The sequence below is a fragment of the Camarhynchus parvulus genome, chromosome 25 (assembly GCF_901933205.1).
Source record: "Camarhynchus parvulus chromosome 25, STF_HiC, whole genome shotgun sequence".
Classification (NCBI taxonomy): Eukaryota; Metazoa; Chordata; class Aves; order Passeriformes; family Thraupidae; genus Camarhynchus; species Camarhynchus parvulus.
Genome location: NC_044595.1, coordinates 596,212 through 617,246, shown reverse-complemented (window position 1 = coordinate 617,246; position 21,035 = coordinate 596,212). Strand labels below are relative to the sequence as shown.

Below are 21,035 nucleotides of genomic sequence, written 5' to 3'. Positions count from 1 at the left end.
AGGTGGCCAGGGCAGTGCTTGCTGCAGTCTGGCCCAGGCAGGGCTTTTATAGCAGCCCCGGCATTGCTCAGCTCCAGCCTGGCCAATCTGCACAGGGGACACTCCCTGCTGCTGCTGCTGCTGCTGCTGCTGCTGCTGCTGCTGACACCAGGGCTGTGCGGCCCCTGCCCCTCCCTGAGTCAGCATCCCCCAGGTGCCAGCCCAGCACATCCCGCTGCCCGAGCCATCTTGTCCTTCCTGCCACGTCAGATCCTTGATAGCAGGGATGGCACCCAGGGATGGGCTCCAGGAACACCTTTAATGGTCCAAAGGGGTGGGGCAGGGCTGGAATCAGCCTGGGCCAGATGGACATCTCTGCTCTTTGCCATGCAAAGATCAGGCCTGACAGTAGAAGTTTTTGTTCCCAGTCTCATGGAAACCCCTGAGCATTGACTGCAGGCAGATGGGTCTGCTTCTGCTGGGCTCTCCTGTGATGCACAGATGCCCTTCATCTTGAGGGCTTCTGCCATTCCTGCCCCACACACTCCAGCCCCTGACAGGTGTTCCTCTAACCTAAGTGTCATCCCTGCTATCAAGGATCTGACGTGGCAGGAAGGACAAGATGGCTCGGGCAGCGGGATGTGCTGGGCTGGCACCTGGGGGATGCTGACTCAGGGAGGGGCAGGGGCCGCACAGCCCTGGTGTCAGCAGCAGCAGCAGCAGCAGCAGCAGCAGCAGCAGCAGCAGCAGCAGCAGCAGCAGCAGCAGCAGCAGGGAGTGTCCCCTGTGCAGATTGGCCAGGCTGGAGCTGAGCAATGCCGGGGCTGCTATAAAAGCCCTGCCTGGGCCAGACTGCAGCAAGCACTGCCCTGGCCACCTTCTCCTCCTCGGGAACAAGGGTAAGTGTGCCAGCGCTTCTGATCATGGATCCCTGGCACCCTGGGCTGTGGCTCGGGCGCTGCCCCGGGCTGCTCTCCTGCCACGGCTGCCCTCTCTTGCAGAGCACCCTCGCATCCCACGCCAAGATGTCCTGCTACGACCTGTGCCCACCCAGGAGCAGCGCTGAGCTGTGCCCGCCCAGGAGCAGCGTGGCTGTGCCCCAGCCCATCGCTGAGAGCTGCAACGAGCTGTGCGCCCGCCAGTGCCCCGACTCATCTGCCTTCATCCAGCCCCCGCCCGTGGTGGTCACCTTCCCCGGCCCCATCCTCAGCTCCTTCCCCCAGCAGGCCGTGGTGGGCTCCTCCGGAGCACCGGCCTTTGCCGGCTCCCTGGGGCTGGGCGGCCTCTACGGCGCCGGCGCCACCCAGGCCTCGGGGGCCTCTGCACCTTTGGCAGAGCCTACGCTGCTCCCCGCCTGCAGCCCTTGCGCCCTGCCCCGCTACAGCAAGAAGCTCTGGGACACCTGCGGGCCCTGCTAGAGCCGCCAGCAACAGCCCCAAAGGCCCTGGCGCCACCTCAGCCCAGCATGGAGGAGCTGAGCTCTGCACAAGCTGCCCTGGCCTCCTTCAGCCCGTGACACCCGGCCTGCCCGCGGCCTGGCCGCCCTCCCTCTCCCTGCCCCTCCCACCCTTCTTGACTCAATAAAATTTTCCTGCATCCAATTTCTTTTTCTGTGCCTTTGTTTCCCTAGTCATGACTACCTCTGGGGATGGGAGCGTTCCAAGACTGGGGGGGGAAAGGCGTTCGTGACAAAACTTAAAACTGAAGGGGACAGCAACAGTCATAAAGGGAAGGGAATGTAACATTGGTGGTTAATTGGAGAAGAAAATGGCATCAAAGGGGAAGTGGATGGTTATGGCTCAGAGAAGTGGGAATGCTTCAGGGATGAAGGAGCCAGTAAAGGCGAAGGAGAAGGAAAAGGACAAGGACAAGGACAAGGACAAGGACAAGGACAAGGACAAGACAAGGACAAGGACAAGGACAAGGACAAGGACAAGGACATGGATCATCACAAGAACAAGACAAGGACATGGGGCTGCAAGGAGTCTGCCTGAAGACAGACAGATCCCCGGCTCACAGGCCCTGATACCAGGGTTGTTACCGTTCTGCAGCCATGCTGGCAGTGAGTAGGATTGTCCCGGGACCTGGGAGCCATCCACTAGCAAAGGCTGTCAGAGCTCCAGCACCTCTGTATAAACTCTGGCTCTGCTAATGGACCTGGGAAAGAAATCACAGAGGAATTTCCCTGTCCATCTGCCCTCTACATTAAATTTCATTCTCATCAGCTCTTTGTCATAGTCTTTGTCTTTGTCTTCGTCTTTGTCTTTGCCTTTGTCTTCAACATTCTCTTTCTCTTTCTCTATCTCTTTCTCTTTCTTTGGATATCTTTGTCTGCTTTCATCTTGTATTCTGTTTCCTCTTCTCCTTCTCCTTCTCCTACTCCTCCTCCCTCTAAGCCAAACCCTTGCCACACTACTTTATCTCCTGATTGCCTTTCCTCTTTAATCTCATTTTCTTCTCCACTCTACCGTCCGCTGTCCCCATCCCTCATCTCTTTCACCTTCCACTTCCCCATCCATTTTCCATAGCCCCTGGCTGCCCCAGCATCACCATTTCTCCTCCCGCTCTTAGAACTCCCCCATGCCCAGAAGTACTCATCATTGCAGAAAAGGAGAAAAAGAGACAGGAATTGGATGCAGGAAAATTTTATTGAGCCCCGAGGGGTAGGAGAGGAAGGAAGGGGGACGATGGACAGGCCGCAGGCAGGTCGGGTGTCACAGGCTGCAGGAGGCCAGGGCAGCTTGTGCAGAGCTCAGCTCCTCCATGCTGGGCTGAGGCGGCGCCAGGGCCTTTGGGGCTGTTGCTGGCGGCTCTAGCAGGGCCCGCAGGTGTCCCAGAGCTTCTTGCTGTAGCGGGGCAGGGCGCAAGGGCTGCAGGCGGGAGCAGCGTAGGCTCTGCCAAAGGTGCAGAGGCCCCCCGAGGCCTGGGTGGCGCCGGCGCCGTAGAGGCCGCCCAGCCCCAGGGAGCCGGCAAAGGCCGGTGCTCCGGAGGAGCCCACCACGGCCTGCTGGGGGAAGGAGCTGAGGATGGGGCCGGGGAAGGTGACCACCACGGGCGGGGGCTGGATGAAGGCAGACGAGTCGGGGCACTGGCGGGCGCACAGCTCGTTGCAGCTCTCAGCGATGGGCTGGGGCACAGCCACGCTGCTCCTGGGCGGGCACAGCTCAGCGCTGCTCCTGGGTGGGCACAGGTCATAGGAGGACATCTTGGCGTGGGATGCGAGGGTGCTCTGCAAGAGAGGGCAGCCGTGGCAGGAGAGCAGCCCAGGGCAGCGCCCGAGCCACAGCCCAGGGTGCCAGGGATCCATGATCAGAAGCGCTGGCACACTTACCCTTGTTCCCGAGGAGGAGAAGGTGGCCAGGGCAGTGCTTGCTGCAGTCTGGCCCAGGCAGGGCTTTTATAGCAGCCCCGGCATTGCTCAGCTCCAGCCTGGCCAATCTGCACAGGGGACACTCCCTGCTGCTGCTGCTGCTGCTGCTGCTGCTGCTGCTGCTGCTGCTGCTGCTGCTGCTGCTGCTGACACCAGGGCTGTGCGGCCCCTGCCCCTCCCTGAGTCAGCATCCCCCAGGTGCCAGCCCAGCACATCCCGCTGCCCGAGCCATCTTGTCCTTCCTGCCACGTCAGATCCTTGATAGCAGGGATGGCACCCAGGGATGGGCTCCAGGAACACCTTTAATGGTCCAAAGGGGTGGGGCAGGGCTGGAATCAGCCTGGGCCAGATGGACATCTCTGCTCTTTGCCATGCAAAGATCAGGCCTGACAGTAGAAGTTTTTGTTCCCAGTCTCATGGAAACCCCTGAGCATTGACTGCAGGCAGATGGGTCTGCTTCTGCTGGGCTCTCCTGTGATGCACAGATGCCCTTCATCTTGAGGGCTTCTGCCATTCCTGCCCCACACACTCCAGCCCCTGACAGGTGTTCCTCTAACCTAAGTGTCATCCCTGCTATCAAGGATCTGACGTGGCAGGAAGGACAAGATGGCTCGGGCAGCGGGATGTGCTGGGCTGGCACCTGGGGGATGCTGACTCAGGGAGGGGCAGGGGCCGCACAGCCCTGGTGTCAGCAGCAGCAGCAGCAGCAGCAGCAGCAGCAGCAGCAGCAGCAGCAGCAGCAGCAGCAGCAGCAGCAGCAGCAGGGAGTGTCCCCTGTGCAGATTGGCCAGGCTGGAGCTGAGCAATGCCGGGGCTGCTATAAAAGCCCTGCCTGGGCCAGACTGCAGCAAGCACTGCCCTGGCCACCTTCTCCTCCTCGGGAACAAGGGTAAGTGTGCCAGCGCTTCTGATCATGGATCCCTGGCACCCTGGGCTGTGGCTCGGGCGCTGCCCTGGGCTGCTCTCCTGCCACAGCTGCCCTCTCTTGCAGAGCACCCTCGCATCCCACGCCAAGATGTCCTGCTACGACCTGTGCCCACCCAGGAGCAGCGCTGAGCTGTGCCCGCCCAGGAGCAGCGTGGCTGTGCCCCAGCCCATCGCTGAGAGCTGCAACGAGCTGTGCGCCCGCCAGTGCCCCGACTCATCTGCCTTCATCCAGCCCCCGCCCGTGGTGGTCACCTTCCCCGGCCCCATCCTCAGCTCCTTCCCCCAGCAGGCCGTGGTGGGCTCCTCCGGAGCACCGGCCTTTGCCGGCTCCCTGGGGCTGGGCGGCTCTACGGCGCCGGCGCCACCCAGGCCTCGGGGGGCCTCTGCACCTTTGGCAGAGCCTACGCTGCTCCCGCCTGCAGCCCTTGCGCCCTGCCCCGCTACAGCAAGAAGCTCTGGGACACCTGCGGGCCCTGCTAGAGCCGCCAGCAACAGCCCCAAAGGCCCTGGCGCCGCCTCAGCCCAGCATGGAGGAGCTGAGCTCTGCACAAGCTGCCCTGGCCTCCTGCAGCCCGTGACACCCGGCCTGCCCGCGGCCTGACCGCCCTCCCTCTCCCTGCCCCTCCTGCCCTTCTTGGCTCAATAAAGTTTTCCTGCATCCAATTTCTGTTTTTTTGTGTCGTTTTCTCAAGTCATGAAGACCCGTTGGTATGGGGGTGTTTCAAGCGTGGGAGGGGAAATGGTGATGCTGGGATGGCCACAGGGAATGGAAAATGGAAGAGGAATGGTTAGGTTATACAGAAAATTGGGTAGGTCATCGGAGGTTGAAATTGAGATGAAAATCAAATCAAAGTGGAAGTGGAAGGATATGAATGAGGACTTTGGGCACTGGAGGTTTTAGGAGAGAAAGAACTAGGAGGAGTAGAATGATGCACCATACAAGAAATAGAGGGAGGAGGAGAAGAAGGAGAAGGAGAATTAGAAGGACTAGGACAAGGACACCGACAATGACAAGGACATGGAGCTCCAAGCATTCTGCTTGAAGACAGACAGATCACCCCACCTGCAGTCCATGAGACCAGGAGCTCTTACACACATGCAGTTTTGTTGGTAAAGAGTTGCTTGGTAATGGTAATGGGCCGGGCAATGGAGCTGGGACCCATCCCAGGGCAATGGCTACCAGAGCTCCAGCCCCTCTGTGCCACCATACCTCTGCTAAAGGACCTGGGACAGAAATGAGAGAAGAGACTTCCCCTTCACTCTTCCCTGTACATTAAATTTCCATGTCATCAACTTCATCTCCTTCCCCTGCTGTGTTTTAGTCTATCATCTTTATATTTTGCAAAATCCTTTTTTCACCTTTTCTCTTTCCTCTTCTCGTTCTTCTACTTCCTCTTGTCTTTCTTCTTCGCGTTCTCTTTCCTCTTCTTATCCTCCTTCTCCTCCGTCATCTTCTCCTTCTCTTCGTCTGACTTCTCCTTCCCCTTGTCCTTCTAGTGTTTCTCATCCTTCTCCTCCTTCTCATCCTTCTTGTCCTTCTTCTCTATCTCTTAACCAAAACCCTTCCCAACATTCTGTATCTTTTCATTTAGTGTCTATTTTGGTTCCATTTTCTTGCCCACATTACTGTTCTCAGTCCCTGTCCCTCATCTCTTTTCACTTCCCCTTCCATCTTCCATTGCCCCTGGCCATCCCCCAACACAGTTTCCCCTCCTACTCTTGGATCTCCCCCATGCCCGCAGAGTTCTTTGTGTTCAGAAAAGGAGACAAAGAAACAAAAATTGGATGCAGGAAAACTTTATTGAGCCAAGCAGGGCAGGAGGGGCAGGGAGAGGGAGGGCGGTCAGGCCGCGGGCAGGCCGGGTGTCACGGGCTGCAGGAGGCCAGGGCAGCTTGTGCAGAGCTCAGCTCCTCCATGCTGGGCTGAGGCGGCGCCAGGGCCTTTGGGGCTGTTGCTGGCGGCTCTAGCAGGGCCCGCAGGTGTCCCAGAGCTTCTTGCTGTAGCGGGGCAGGGCGCAAGGGCTGCAGGCGGGAGCAGCGTAGGCTCTGCCAAAGGTGCAGAGCCCCCGAGGCCTGGGTGGCGCCGGCGCCGTAGAGGCCGCCCAGCCCCAGGGAGCCGGCAAAGGCCGGTGCTCCGGAGGAGCCCACCACGGCCTGCTGGGGGAAGGAGCTGAGGATGGGGCCGGGGAAGGTGACCACCACGGGCGGGGGCTGGATGAAGGCAGATGAGTCGGGGCACTGGCGGGCGCACAGCTCGTTGCAGCTCTCAGCGATGGGCTGGGGCACAGCCACGCTGCTCCTGGGCGGGCACAGCTCAGCGCTGCTCCTGGGTGGGCACAGGTCGTAGCAGGACATCTTGGCGTGGGATGCGAGGGTGCTCTGCAAGAGAGGGCAGCTGTGGCAGGAGAGCAGCCCAGGGCAGCGCCCGAGCCACAGCCCAGGGTGCCAGGGATCCATGATCAGAAGCGCTGGCACACTTACCCTTGTTCCCGAGGAGGAGAAGGTGGCCAGGGCAGTGCTTGCTGCAGTCTGGCCCAGGCAGGGCTTTTATAGCAGCCCCGGCATTGCTCAGCTCCAGCCTGGCCAATCTGCACAGGGGACACTCCCTGCTGCTGCTGCTGCTGCTGCTGCTGCTGCTGCTGCTGACACCAGGGCTGTGCGGCCCCTGCCCCTCCCTGAGTCAGCATCCCCCAGGTGCCAGCCCAGCACATCCCGCTGCCCGAGCCATCTGGTCCTTCCTGCCACGTCAGATCCTTGATAGCAGGGATGACACTTAGGTTAGAGGAACACCTGTCAGGGGCTGGAGTGTGTGGGGCAGGAATGGCAGAAGCCCTCAAGATGAAGGGCATCTGTGCATCACAGGAGAGCCCAGCAGAAGCAGACCCATCTGCCTGTAGTCAGTGCCCAGGAGTTTCCATGAGACTGGGAACAAAAACTTCTACTGTCAGGCCTGATCTTTGTATGGCAAAGAGCAGAGATGTCCATCTGGCCCAGGCTGATTCCAGCCCTGCCCCACCCCTTTGGACCATTAAAGGTGTTCCTGGAGCCCATCCCTGGGTGCCATCCCTGCTATCAAGGATCTGACGTGGCAGGAAGGACAAGATGGCTTGGGCAGTGGGATGTGCTGGGCTGGCACCTGGGGGATGCTGACTCAGGGAGGGGCAGGGGCCGCACAGCCCTGGTGTCAGCAGCAGCAGCAGCAGCAGCAGCAGCAGCAGCAGCAGCAGCAGCAGCAGCAGCAGCAGGGAGTGTCCCCTGTGCAGATTGGCCAGGCTGGAGCTGAGCAATGCCGGGGCTGCTATAAAAGCCCTGCCTGGGCCAGACTGCAGCAAGCACTGCCCTGGCCACCTTCTCCTCCTCGGGAACAAGGGTAAGTGTGCCAGCGCTTCTGATCATGGATCCCTGGCACCCTGGGCTGTGGCTCGGGCGCTGCCCTGGGCTGCTCTCCTGCCACGGCTGCCCTCTCTTGCAGAGCAGCCTCGCATCCCACGCCAAGATGTCCTGCTACGACCTGTGCCCACCCAGGAGCAGCGCTGAGCTGTGCCCGCCCAGGAGCAGCGTGGCTGTGCCCCAGCCCATCGCTGAGAGCTGCAACGAGCTGTGCGCCCGCCAGTGCCCCGACTCGTCTGCCTTCATCCAGCCCCCGCCCGTGGTGGTCACCTTCCCCGGCCCCATCCTCAGCTCCTTCCCCCAGCAGGCCGTGGTGGGCTCCTCCGGAGCACCGGCCTTTGCCGGCTACCCCTGGGGCTGGGCGGCCTCTACGGCGCCGGCGCCACCCAGGCCTCGGGGGGCCTCTGCACCTTTGGCAGAGCCTACGCTGCTCCCGCCTGCAGCCCTTGCGCCCTGCCCCGCTACAGCAAGAAGCTCTGGGACACCTGCGGGCCCTGCTAGAGCCGCCAGCAACAGCCCCAAAGGCCCTGGCGCCGCCTCAGCCCAGCATGGAGGAGCTGAGCTCTGCACAAGCTGCCCTGGCCTCCTGCAGCCCGTGACACCCGGCCTGCCCGCGGCCTGACCGCCCTCCCTCTCCCTGCCCCTCCTGCCCTGCTTGGCTCAATAAAGTTTTCCTGCATCCAATTTTTGTTTCTTTGTCTCCTTTTCTGAAATTAGGAATACTCTGATCATGGGGGATTTCCAAGTTTGGTGTGAGAAATGGTGTTCCAAGATGGTCGGGGCAATGGAAAATGGAAGGGGATGTGGTTGGTAAAAGTAACTGAGATGAAGATAGAGAAGGTTAATGTGGAGAAGAAAATGAAATCCAAGGGGAAACGGAATCAGAAGATAAAGGACTGTGGGAAGGGTTTGGCTTAGAGGGAGGAAGAAAAGGAGAAGGAGAAGGAGAAGGAGAAAGACAAGGAGAAGGAGATCGAGAAGGAGAACAAGAACGAGAACAAGAACAAGGATGAGACTGTGAAAAAGAAGGAGATCGAGAACATGAGGGTGAACAAGGAGGAGAGTGAGAAGGAGAGCGTGAGACACAAGCTTACAAAGGAATTCAAAAAAAGAGAAAGAGAAAGAGAAAGAGAAAGAGAAAGAGAAAGAGAAAGAGAAAGAGAAAGAGAAAGAGAAAGAGAAAGAGAAAGAGAAAGAGAAAGAGAAAGAGAAAGAGAAAGAGAAAGAGAAAGAGAAAGAGAAAGAGAAAGAGAAAGAGAAAGAGAAAAAGAAAGAGGCATCTGATGACAGGGAACTCAAACATATTGGGCATAGCGATGGGCAAGTTTCTTTCTGATTTCAGTTCCTGGTCCTTCAATCAAAGGCAAGGTTGATACAGAGGTACTAGAGCTCTGACAGCCTTTACCCCTGGGTTGTCCCAGCTCCGGGAACAACGCTACTCGTTGCCAGCATGGCTGCAGGACTGTAAAGACCCCTGATATTGTGGGCTGCAAGAAGGGGATTTGTCTGTCTTCAGGCAGATTACTCAGAGCTCCTCCTCCTCGTCCTTGTCCTCGTCCTTGTCCTTGTCCTTCTCCTTCTCCTTCTCCTTCTCCTTCTCCTTCTCCTTCTCCTTCTCCTTCTCCTTCTCCTTCTCCTTCATCTCATCATTCCGTGACACATTCCCACTTCTCTCCTTCATACCCATCCAGTTCCCCTTTGTTGCCATTTCCTTCTCCACTTTAACCTCCAAAGAAAGATTCCAAATACTATTTTACCGTCACTGTCCCCTTCCATTTTCAGTTTTCCCAGAAACACCGATTCTCCGCCCAATCCCAGAATTCCCCATTCCCCAGGGCCTTCATGACATGGGAAGAAAAGGCAAAGAAACAGGAATTGGATGCAGGAAAACTTTATTGTCCCAAGCAGGGCAGGAGGGGCAGGGAGAGGGAGGGCGGTCAGGCCGCGGGCAGGCCGGGTGTCACGGGCTGCAGGAGGCCAGGGCAGCTTGTGCAGAGCTCAGCTCCTCCATGCTGGGCTGAGGCGGCGCCAGGGCCTTTGGGGCTGTTGCTGGCGGCTCTAGCAGGGCCCGCAGGTGTCCCAGAGCTTCTTGCTGTAGCGGGGCAGGGCGCAAGGGCTGCAGGCGGGAGCAGCGTAGGCTCTGCCAAAGGTGCAGAGGCCCCCCGAGGCCTGGGTGGCGCCGGCGCCGTAGAGGCCGCCCAGCCCCAGGGAGCCGGCAAAGGCCGGTGCTCCGGAGGAGCCCACCACGGCCTGCTGGGGGAAGGAGCTGAGGATGGGGCCGGGGAAGGTGACCACCACGGGCGGCGGCTGGATGAAGGCAGACGAGTCGGGGCACTGGCGGGCGCACAGCTCGTTGCAGCTCTCAGCGATGGGCTGGGGCACAGCCACGCTGCTCCTGGGCGGGCACAGCTCAGCGCTGCTCCTGGGTGGGCACAGGTCGTAGCAGGACATCTTGGCGTGGGATGCGAGGGTGCTCTGCAAGAGAGGGCAGCCGTGGCAGGAGAGCAGCCCAGGGCAGCGCCCGAGCCACAGCCCAGGGTGCCAGGGATCCATGATCAGAAGCGCTGGCACACTTACCCTTGTTCCCGAGGAGGAGAAGGTGGCCAGGGCAGTGCTTGCTGCAGTCTGGCCCAGGCAGGGCTTTTATAGCAGCCCCGGCATTGCTCAGCTCCAGCCTGGCCAATCTGCACAGGGGACACTCCCTGCTGCTGCTGCTGCTGCTGCTGCTGCTGCTGCTGCTGCTGCTGCTGCTGCTGCTGCTGACACCAGGGCTGTGCGGCCCCTGCCCCTCCCTGAGTCAGCATCCCCCAGGTGCCAGCCCAGCACATCCCGCTGCCCGAGCCATCTTGTCCTTCCTGCCACGTCAGATCCTTGATAGCAGGGATGGCACCCAGGGATGGGCTCCAGGAACACCTTTAATGGTCCAAAGGGGTGGGGCAGGGCTGGAATCAGCCTGGGCCAGATGGACATCTCTGCTCTTTGCCATACAAAGATCAGGCCTGACAGTAGAAGTTTTTGTTCCCAGTCTCATGGAAACTCCTGGGCACTGACTACAGGCAGATGGGTCTGCTTCTGCTGGGCTCTCCTGTGATGCACAGATGCCCTTCATCTTGAGGGCTTCTGCCATTCCTGCCCCACACACTCCAGCCCCTGACAGGTGTTCCTCTAACCTAAGTGTCATCCCTGCTATCAAGGATCTGACGTGGCAGGAAGGACAAGATGGCTTGGGCAGCGGGATGTGCTGGGCTGGCACCTGGGGGATGCTGACTCAGGGAGGGGCAGGGGCCGCACAGCCCTGGTGTCAGCAGCAGCAGCAGCAGCAGCAGCAGCAGCAGCAGCAGCAGGGAGTGTCCCCTGTGCAGATTGGCCAGGCTGGAGCTGAGCAATGCCGGGGCTGCTATAAAAGCCCTGCCTGGGCCAGACTGCAGCAAGCACTGCCCTGGCCACCTTCTCCTCCTCGGGAACAAGGGTAAGTGTGCCAGCGCTTCTGATCATGGATCCCTGGCACCCTGGGCTGTGGCTCGGGCGCTGCCCTGGGCTGCTCTCCTGCCACAGCTGCCCTCTCTTGCAGAGCAGCCTCGCATCCCACGCCAAGATGTCCTGCTACGACCTGTGCCCACCCAGGAGCAGCGCTGAGCTGTGCCCACCCAGGAGCAGCGTGGCTGTGCCCCAGCCCATCGCTGAGAGCTGCAACGAGCTGTGCGCCCGCCAGTGCCCCGACTCGTCTGCCTTCATCCAGCCCCCGCCCGTGGTGGTCACCTTCCCCGGCCCCATCCTCAGCTCCTTCCCCCAGCAGGCCGTGGTGGGCTCCTCCGGAGCACCGGCCTTTGCCGGCTCCCTGGGGCTGGGCGGCCTCTACGGCGCCGGCGCCACCCAGGCCTCGGGGGGCCTCTGCACCTTTGGCAGAGCCTACGCTGCTCCCGCCTGCAGCCCTTGCGCCCTGCCCCGCTACAGCAAGAAGCTCTGGGACACCTGCGGGCCCTGCTAGAGCCGCCAGCAACAGCCCCAAAGGCCCTGGCGCCGCCTCAGCCCAGCATGGAGGAGCTGAGCTCTGCACAAGCTGCCCTGGCCTCCTGCAGCCCGTGACACCCGGCCTGCCTGAGGCCTGTCCATCGTCCCCCTGTTTTCCTCTCCTGCCCCTCGGGGCTCAATAAAGTTTTCCTGCATACAGTTCCTGTCTCTCTGTGTTTTTTTCTGCAATTTTGTTCCCTCCTTATCTTGAGGGTATATTCTGCTCCCTCCATTTTTTGTGAGGGCCTATCATACTATTTTTACCTCTTTGAGAGGTCAGGTGATTTCTGCTTTGTTCCTATCACTTTATCTTCTTCCCTTTCGCTTACTCAGGATTAATTCCAATATATTTTCCTAGAATCAGTGTGTCTGTCTGACAGGCAGGGGCATGTTTGAAGTGAAAGGGAAATTGGGTGTGCTCCTTACCTTGGTCTTACAGCTTCTGCTTATGTTATGATGACTCTTGGGTATTTTTTATTTTCAGTGTTTTCACTCCAGAGCATGTAAATGTCACAGGGACCTCTGGCACACTCATGGTTCCAGCAGGAGCCGATGTCCCCCAGCTTTGACGGCACAAAATCCCAACGTGCCCTTTGTTTGTCCCTCCTTGGAGGCACCATCTTGAGCTGGTATTCTCTTTTTGCACCATGATTTAAATTATTTTAAGCATCCAGAGGTCTGAGACTCTGCTTGGAAAACCTGGGGTCGAGGCAGTGAGAAATCCTTGTGTGAATAACTGTGAGAGGTGTGGGGACTCAAGCAGAGGTCACTGGAACCCGTAGTGGTTCAGAGGATTCAACTGCATGCGACCTTCAGTGCCCTGGGCTGGTTGACAACGTGGGGATCGGTCCTGGGTTGGACTCGATGATGCTGGAGGTGTTTTCCTGGGTCCTGGGATGCCGAGGTGGCTCCTGGAAGGTGGCACAAGGAAGTTTCCTTGCCGTTGCACCACCTCCTTTCCCTGCAGTCAGCAGGCACCCAGCTCTGCCCTGTCCCATGATGGTCACTCCGTAACTGCTGCTCCCAGCAGTTCAGCCACCCCGTTTTTCCAGTCTGAAACTCCGATTCCCTCCAGCTCAGTGCCACTCAGCTTCCTGTTATCAGGGCTCCCAAAAGATGTGCCAATGCCAGGAACGCAGATGAATAATTAGAGGTTTTTCGGGATCCTTGAGTGAACTCCCTCCACCCCATAACTCCCGAGTAGACACTGAGAGAAAGGTCAGCCCTTTGCTGGGTTTTGCAATCAGACATGAGCTCACTCCGAGCAGGCATGCAGCCCAAATTAAAGCTGTGTAATCGTTGTTCCCTAAGTGTTAATGGCTTTCTTCAGGGGCGTTATCTTGGGCTGAGCACTTGTCTGACACAACAGCTAATTAGGCTGCTCCCTGCCTGGCACTGCCTGGCTGAGAGGATCAGGAGAAATTTGGCAGTGGCAGCTCAGGTGTTCGGCTGGGCTCATGATTTACACCCAAGCACCTCTCGGAGGCTGAGGGTGGAAGCAAAGATCAGAAGAGAAACGGAGGGAAAAGCGTCGGCGTTTTGTAGCATTGTTCCAGGAGCTGGATGAGAGGAAAGGGGACAGGGAGGATGAAGCGGGGAGAGAGAGGAGAACCTGCCAGGGGACAGATTTGGAGATTCAGCAGGGGATGTTCGGGTTGGACACGGGAATTTCCTCCTGGAAAGGGCAGTCAGGCCTTGGAAGGAGCTCAGGAAGGTTTGGAATGCCCATCCCTTGAGATGTCCAAGGAATTCCTGGATGTTGGGCTTGGTCACCAGGTGGGCATCCGGCACAGCTTGGATGATCTCAGAGGTCTTTTCCAACCTAAACAATTCTGTGGGTTTTTTGGTCAAAATATTCTCAAATAGGGTTTGTTAACCCATAAAAATTAATTCTTGTTTTGTGAAAATAAAAGCAGCATTTGCAGGTACCATGGACTAATTTCCAGTTCAATTTATTGCTTATGGCCGTCTGACAGAACCAGTCCAATACAAGGAAGAATATTGAAATTACCCGTGAAAAATAAGATTTGCTGTTCCTTGACACTGATCAAGATAATTTCTTTGAAAGAGTCCCGGTGAAGGAAGAGGTAAATCCTCTCTAATGCATCGGGTCATGTTCTTTTTGCCTCACCTGCTGACAGGTTCAGCCAAACCTTCCCCGAGGCAACTATCACGGCAGTGATTAATGAAAAAAGAGAAGGTAGTGCCTCATCTTTGCTCATCAGATACCTATCTCAAAAATTGTTTCCCTTTGTTCACCTTCCTCCTATCATTCCTTTTCAGAACGTGCTTTGGCAGAACTTCAGGCGGTATTTTTTAGCTCTGTCTTTGGAGGCAGTTGCATGATTTCTAACACATTGCCTGGAAGATGTAAAATTAAAGGGAATTCCAGCACTAAATTAACGACTTAAAAAAAGAACTGTGGAATATCCTGGGTTGGAAGGGCCACACGGAGATTGAGTCCAACCCCAGGAATCCCATCCTGTGCCTGAGACCGCTGTCCTTGAGCTCTGGCAGCCTTGGGGATGCGACAGTTCCCTGTCCCAGTGCCAAACTGGATGGAAGTAATTGGAATAACTACTGGAAGTCTGACAGCTGGAATAATCAGTGTAAGGCAGAGAGGACTCTCAGCCGCAGGTCTGACCAGAAGCATCTCAGCCTGGTTCTGACGGGGAGGAATCCCACTCTGGAAAATTTGAATTTTCAAAAAAAACAAAGGCGGGTGTTGGATGCAGGATTTTTTTTATTGCAAGGGCAGGGAAGATGTCACGGGAAAAGGACACGGGAAGCAAAGACAAGCAGGTTGTTCCTCACTAGAGCTGCTCCCTCAGCCTTGTGGCAGGAGGCAGCAGCTTCAGGGAGCAACCAGTGGATGGTGGAGCCGCACATCTGGCCACTGGAAGGGGCGGGGAAGAGGAGACCGGACGATGGAAGGAGGAAACAAAAAGGAGAATTTCTAGAGGGGTTCTGTCTCCATGATCTGAAGCGAAGTTCTGAAGCTCTGCCCCTTCCTCAGGAGCTCAGGTGAGGATCCGCTGGTGTCGTTTGCCGAGTCGAGAGATTTCCCCCTCGGGTTTAGCAGGAGCCGCAGCTGCCGCGGCGGTAGCGGCCAAAGCGGGAGGACCAAGGGCCGCAGGAGCCAAAGGATCTCCCAAAACCATACAGACCCCGGTAGCCCAGGGAGGAGCCCCCACAGGACCCCAGACCCCCATAGGACCCCAGGCCCCCATAGCCCCCCAGACCCCCATAGCCCAGGGAGCCATAACCCCCATAGCCCAGGGATCCAAATCCCCCATAGGCCCCAGAGGCCCCCGAGGCTGCAAGGACGGGAGCTCCAGCAGATCCCACCACGGAATCCTGCGGGAAGGAGCTGAGGATGGGCCCGGGGAAGGTGACCACCGCGGCGGGAGGCTGGATCACGGTGGTGGAGTCAGGGCACTGGCGGACGCACGGCTCGTTCCCGCTGTCGGCCAGGGGCTGGGGCCGGAGGACGCCGCAGCCACCGATGAAGCCAGAGCCACCGAAGAGGCCGGAGCCACCGAAGAGGCCGGAGCCACCAAAGAGGCCGGAGCCACCCACAGAGCACAGGTCGTAGCAGGACATCTTGTAGGGATGGAGGTTATTCTGCAAGAGTTGATTGGAGCAAGTACAAGGTGTTATTTACAAAGAGAAAAGGGCTCTGGAGGTGGCTGCTCTTCCCCAAGGCAGGGGAGCTTTGAAGCGCTGGAGTTTCCCCATGTCTCTTAAAGATGAAAATTGGATAAGAACAATTATTTGTTCTTAAATTGTAAGAGCAAAAATGATTTGCTGGGGCACTTTGGTGAGTCAGGGGATCAGCAAGGAGTGGGAGTCTGCTCCAGGAGTGGAGTGTGTTGTTATTCAGGATCTCATGACTCTGGCTCCTCATTCCCACTGATCTCCTTTGTGCTGATCCTTGTCTAAACACGGATTATAACTCATTGTCTGTTCAGATTTGCTCGGTAGCTTCTTGGATGAGACCATTACAAGGGAATTGCAAAGATGATTGTCCCAAATTTCCAAACATTGAATCAGGGCTTTGAATGAGCTTAACATCCCAGAATTTTGATTTAGGGCTACGAACTCTTTTGAAAAATTCTCACACCAAACCACTTGCCCTCATTAACTTGGAGAAACCCAGCGCTTCATGTTTCAGCTCCTTAAGTTCCCTCCAGGATCCCTTTTAATCTTAAACAAATCTAAGACAGAGTGTTTTAAACAGTTCTCAATTTTTCTCTGTGTCCTACTCCAAGACAGTCTCTTGGGGTGTTCATGCCCATTTATCTTGAATTAAAAGCATTTCAGTTGATTTGGAATACAACAAACTGGATCTAATGGCAGGTTTGCCTCTAAACTCAACATTTCCCTGTGAACCAGGAAGATTTAAACTTCCCAAATAATTTCCAGTCACCCATTTAACCAAACAGAGGATAGGAATAAACACTGAACCTTTCACATGATGGATACAACTGGAGAAGGCGACCCAGCATCCAACAGAATTTTCTGATAGGGAACTTTCGGCTTGGTTTGGAGCAGAACTCCAGCCTCGAAAGCAGAGAGCAGCCTTCCATAAGGCTTTTGCAAGGTTTATCTCTTCACCTAAAATTTTGCCTACGAGTTCCCAGTGGAAGAGGGCACCCCGGGTGAATCGTACAGCAAAGAGAGATTCCAAAAGCAGCAAAGAGCAATCCCAGAAGCAGCAAAGAGCAGCTCCAGACTTACCGAGTCGTTGAGAAGAACGAGTGAAGGGAAGATGTTTGGGAGAACCCCAAGTGGAGACAGCTTTTATACAGTTCAGACTTGCCTCAGGGCTCAGAGGAGCTCATTAGTTGACACAGAACATTTCTTTGTATTGATTGCTCCTCAAAGTGATGAAATTGACGCTCTTTGTGTTTATTCTTGATTTCAAATGTCGCCTTACGTCACACGAGGCCCTTTGATCTGGAATGCTGGTGGATGAAATTGGTGCATCTTTCATCCTAAAACGTGATTCATGAATTCGTGTCAGGTTTCTGGGGTGACACCATCCACTGAGCCATTTACACGCAAATATTTTTGTCCTGTCTTATAAGACAATTATGCTCAGACATTTACAGAAATTATGAAACTCTTAGAATGGTTTGGGGACACAAATATCCAGAAAAGTCTTATGTTTTTCCTGACCCTTAAGCCACAGTTTAAACCTCAGTTTCGTTCTGAAGGGAGAGATATTTATGATTTTAAGGATTAGAATGGAAAGCCCAAAATAATCGTAGTGTACATTGAATTAATATTCAAATTTATGTTTTATTGAGATGGTTCCATCTCTGGAAGTGTTCAAGGCCGGTTTGGATCAACCTGGGACAGTCAAAGCTGTCCCTGTCCATGGCAGGGGTTGGAACAAGAGGGTCTTTGAGGTCCCTGCCAATTTTAAACCATTCCATAATTCTATATAGGAGAAATCCCAGATGTAGCTGTAAAAACCCCTTTGTTTTTAGAGAGGATCTTGCACCTAATGCCGTCCTTGTTGTGTCTTTCAGCACAGAGCAATTACAAGGCAAGAACCTGCTGGGAAAAGCAAATGTTGGATTTGCTGAGGTTTCTCTCTCTGTTTACACCACGATCATCCTACTCTGTCATTATCATCGTTATCATAATCACCCACATGGTTATCTTCACACCATGTATTATTTATAAATTATGAGCTTTTTCAAATCTGGAGATACACATGGGGAGTTCCTGAGCCATTATCCTGGAAAAAAAAATTCACGTTGAAGTTTTACAAGAACATTCCAAGGGATTTTCAAGCACCTCCTGAGCACCCATTACTGACTTATTCCTACTGTGTCAGAGTTATATAAAATCTGTGCCTGGGTGTAAACCCCACAATTATAAGATTATCTCATTAAAATGCATAAATTGAGGCCACTTGAGTTTCTCCCATAATCAACTCTTGGTTTGTAACATTGACCTTCCTGTCTTTAACCTTAAGAATAAAATCTATTTTTCTTTTTTATTTAATACACAGAATGTTGTGTCTCTGACATGTAAGAATAAGAAGGGAAAACATGAGAAAGGAAAGCTCGATGAAACAACTCAGAAAACTCAATTTCCATGGAATTGTGGCTGTCAGGTGAAATATTTCTCTGTTTCCAGGGACTGAAAGAGAACCAGAGCAGAGTTTAAAAAGGAACATGGGGAGAGACTTCTTCTAAGGGTTGAATTGGCAGGAAAAGAGGGGTTGGATCAAAACTGACAGAGAGGTGGTTTAGATGGGATATTGGGCAGGAATTGTTCCCTGTGAGGGTGGGGAGACCCTGGCACAGGATATTCCATGTATTCCCCATCCCTGGAAGTGCCCAAGGCCTGGATGGACAAGGCTTGGAGCACCCTGGTCTCTGGAAGGTGTCCCTGGATGATCTTTAAGGTCTTTTTCAACCCAAACCATTCCATGATAGCATTTTATGGTATAAAGTCCATTCAAAGATGCTCCTGACTGTTGTGTTTGCCTTGCCTTGAGTGGGTGGAGGGAGAAATGCTGAGCCTACAGAACCAAAGTTTTTCCCTTTGTTATTTGTCCCCAGCCCTCATTTGAGTCCCTAAAAGAAACTCCATTGTCTCCGCGTCTCCTGTTGATCTCACTCAGGGACCTTTGCCTGGACAAAAACCATGAGTGTCCTTCAGTCATCCTAATTATGAGGGACTCATAAATAAACCAAGTCAGCTTTATTTCCTCCCCTAATGCTAAGGAAAGCCATGGGATCATAAAAAAATAATTCCCCGCATAAAGCCCGGAGACAATAGAGGTCTGGGGTGGAATGTGTGGGTTTGGAGTGCACCAGCAATAAGCAAAGACAATTTCAGCACTTTGGGGAATTATGTGGCCTGCAATTTGGGGTTGGGACCTAATTATGAGCTGGCACATCAGGTGCCCAGTGCCCTGCGGGCAAGCGGGGAGCTGTATAAAAGGCGTCTGCACCAGGTCCTTCCATCCACTTCTCTCACCTGTTCTGCCTTCGTGAACCAGGTAAGACACTTCTGTCTCGAACTTCTCTAAACTGAACTTCCAGTCAAGAAATCTGGTTGGAGTCAGGCTGCTGCTGCTCTGTATTTGGTGTTTAATTTTTTATTTTTCTCTATGTCTTTTAAGAGACAGATTCACTGAGTGGTACTGAACCCCAGACTTGTATTATTTTAGCACTCCAAAGGGTTCCTTGTCTGTATTTTAGGAGACAAAGAATAACCTGTATATGTGGCTACATTTGGTAGCCACAAAACTCAGAGTTTTGCTGAGTTTGTAACAGGAGAGATAAAATCTGAGTAGAAATCATCAGCTAAGAGTAATGTAATGCTGATGAAATTATCTGGCCTGGAAATTCAAAGATACAACTGAAGAGTGTAGACTGTGTTGCAAGAGTAGAGTAGCCTGAAGATTACAGCCATAGGAAAAACAAGAAAAGGAAACACATTCACTTCCCAGATTTATTACTGATACCCTTGGACTGCTTCAGCACAGCCTAAAGTTTGCTATTCCTTTAAAATTAATACAAATTAACCCTTTCCACAGATTAACCTCCATCCCTACAAGATGTCCTGCTACGACCTGTGCTCCATGGGTGGCTCTGGCCTGTTTGGTGGCTCCGGCCTCTTCGGTGGCTCCGGCCTCTTCGGTGGCTCCAGCTTCATCGGTGGCTCTGGCGTCCTCCGGCCCCAGCCCCTGGCCGGCAGTGGGAACGAGCCGTGCGTCCGCCAGTGCCCTGACTCCACCACCGTGATCCAGCCTCCCGCCACGGTGGTCACCTTCCCCGGGCCCATCCTCAGCTCCTTCCCGCAGGATTCCGTGGTGGGATCTGCTGGAGCTCCCGTCCTTGCAGCCTCAGGGGCCTCCGGGGCCTATGGGGGATTTGGATCCCTGGGCTATGGGGGTTATGGCTCCCTGGGCTATGGGGGTCTGGGGGGCTATGGGGGCCTGGGGTCCTATGGGGGTCTGGGGTCCTGTGGGGGCTCCTCCCTGGGCTACCAGGGTCTGTATGGTTTTGGGCGATCCTTTGGCTCCTGCGGCCCTTGGTCCTCCCGCTTCGGCCGCTACCGCCGCGGCAGCTGCGGCTCCTGCTAAACCCGAGGGAAGAATTCCAAGAGAGGTCTCACCCACAGCTCAAATGTGATGGTTTCACGGCCAAAGAGCTTGGAACTACTGCTGCTCCATCTCAAAACCACGGATTTGAAGCTGTTCAGTCCCTTTTGGATTTCTCCTCTTTCAGCTTCTGCCTTAATGCTTCTCCCGCCCCATTTCTGTGTTGTCTGGGGTAAATGTGGAGCAAAAGGGCTCAAAATGGGTCCTGTTTGTTCACATCAACATCTGGGATTTGGAAGAGAACCCCAAACAGTCACATGTGAATTTGCCTCTGGCTGGAGAAGAGCTTCTTGCTTCTTGGAGACTCTGCAAATGCATTGCTTTGCTTGCTTTCAATAAAAGTTTATTAAATCAAAGTTGCCATGTTCTGGTGGTCTTTTCTCCTGTTTTCACCTTTGTTATATGCCTTTGGGGAAGCCTCACCTGTGCAGGTGTCAGTAACAACCTAAAATATCCTGGAATCATGGAATGTTTGCTGTAAGAGCCGAAAAGAGGGATGCGGGACTGCGGGCAGCTCTCCAAAATGAAGTTTATTCCATCCAAGATGTTACTGCAGTCCAGGGTTGTGGGTGACAGAGCCTGTGCCCACAGCTGTCAGCTCCAGCTGCAGGCAGGCCTGGAGACCCTTTGGGTTTGGTTACAATGCATTACATATTTTGTAATGCATTAGTTTTGGTCACAATTAGTTTTGGTGACAATGCATTACATATTTTGTAATGCATTCGTTTTGGTTACAATTAGTTTTGACGACAATGCATTACATATTTTGTAATGCATTAGTTTTGGTTATGATTAGTTTTGGTGACAATGCATTACATATTTTGTAATGCATTCGTTTTGGTTACAATTAGGTTTGGTTACAATGCATTATATACTTTTCTTTGCTGAGCATCTTAATACAGCAGAACCAATCTATCCCTTAACTATTACCTACAGCCTGTCATAACTACTATAATTACCATATTCATGTTACTGTTCTCCAGTCACTAAAAGTTAGTACATTACAGTTTAATCTGGAAGTTGTTTTTCAGTTTTCTTGCAGTGGAAAATTCTGAGACCGTTTTCCTACTCGCAGCATCTGCTGACTTATTTGCCTGTGCTATCTTTCTGCTTGGTAAAAACATCTTCTTGTTTGGGGTGGGTTTATCCTTTCTTCTAAGTCATAAAAACCCCTTCTAACTAACACACCCTTTGCCTCCTTGGTTATCCAGTAAGACTGGCTCAGCA

General features: G+C 54.5%; 4 protein-coding genes and 5 pseudogenes across 7 annotated transcripts; 5 read left to right on the top strand and 4 right to left on the bottom strand.

The window, feature by feature from the left end:
- The first annotated feature begins 1,004 nt into the window (after positions 1-1,004).
- Positions 1,005-1,397, top strand: LOC115913194 (annotated as a pseudogene).
- Positions 1,398-2,791: 1,394 nt separating this feature from the next.
- On the bottom strand, positions 2,792-3,184 carry LOC115913193 (scale keratin-like). Its single transcript, XM_030965119.1, has one exon. The coding sequence runs from the start codon at positions 3,182-3,184 to the stop codon at positions 2,792-2,794; it is 393 nt and encodes a 130-aa protein (XP_030820979.1).
- A 514-nt stretch (positions 3,185-3,698) lies between these two features.
- On the top strand, positions 3,699-4,756 carry LOC115913192 (annotated as a pseudogene).
- A 1,484-nt stretch (positions 4,757-6,240) lies between these two features.
- Positions 6,241-6,631, bottom strand: LOC115913191 (annotated as a pseudogene).
- Positions 6,632-7,612: 981 nt separating this feature from the next.
- LOC115913420 lies at positions 7,613-8,167 on the top strand (annotated as a pseudogene).
- Positions 8,168-9,724: 1,557 nt separating this feature from the next.
- On the bottom strand, positions 9,725-10,149 carry LOC115913412 (annotated as a pseudogene).
- A 952-nt stretch (positions 10,150-11,101) lies between these two features.
- LOC115913310 (scale keratin-like) lies at positions 11,102-11,654 on the top strand (the record flags this gene model as incomplete). The annotated part of the gene is made up of 2 exons (XM_030965277.1): positions 11,102-11,139; positions 11,243-11,654. Coding segments are annotated over 2 exons (450 nt in total), but the record flags the coding sequence as incomplete, so codon positions are not given.
- A 3,098-nt stretch (positions 11,655-14,752) lies between these two features.
- LOC115913309 (scale keratin-like) lies at positions 14,753-15,280 on the bottom strand. Of its 3 annotated transcripts, none has more exons than XM_030965275.1 (2): positions 15,247-15,280; positions 14,753-15,171 (listed from the first exon to the last, which is right to left on the bottom strand). In XM_030965275.1, exons 1-2 carry the CDS (start codon positions 15,278-15,280, stop codon positions 14,753-14,755), a joined length of 453 nt encoding a protein of 150 aa, XP_030821135.1. The 3 variants fall into 3 exon arrangements, with proteins under 3 accessions (XP_030821135.1, XP_030821136.1, XP_030821134.1); XM_030965276.1 differs by having other exon boundaries at positions 14,753-15,174; positions 15,250-15,280; XM_030965274.1 differs by having other exon boundaries at positions 14,753-15,183; positions 15,259-15,280.
- A 3,982-nt stretch (positions 15,281-19,262) lies between these two features.
- On the top strand, positions 19,263-19,790 carry LOC115913308 (scale keratin-like). Of its 2 annotated transcripts, none has more exons than XM_030965272.1 (2): positions 19,263-19,279; positions 19,355-19,790. In XM_030965272.1, the coding sequence occupies exons 1-2, from the start codon at positions 19,263-19,265 to the stop codon at positions 19,788-19,790; spliced, it is 453 nt and encodes a 150-aa protein (XP_030821132.1). The 2 variants fall into 2 exon arrangements, with proteins under 2 accessions (XP_030821132.1, XP_030821133.1); XM_030965273.1 differs by having other exon boundaries at positions 19,263-19,296; positions 19,372-19,790.
- The last annotated feature ends 1,245 nt before the right edge of the window (positions 19,791-21,035 follow it).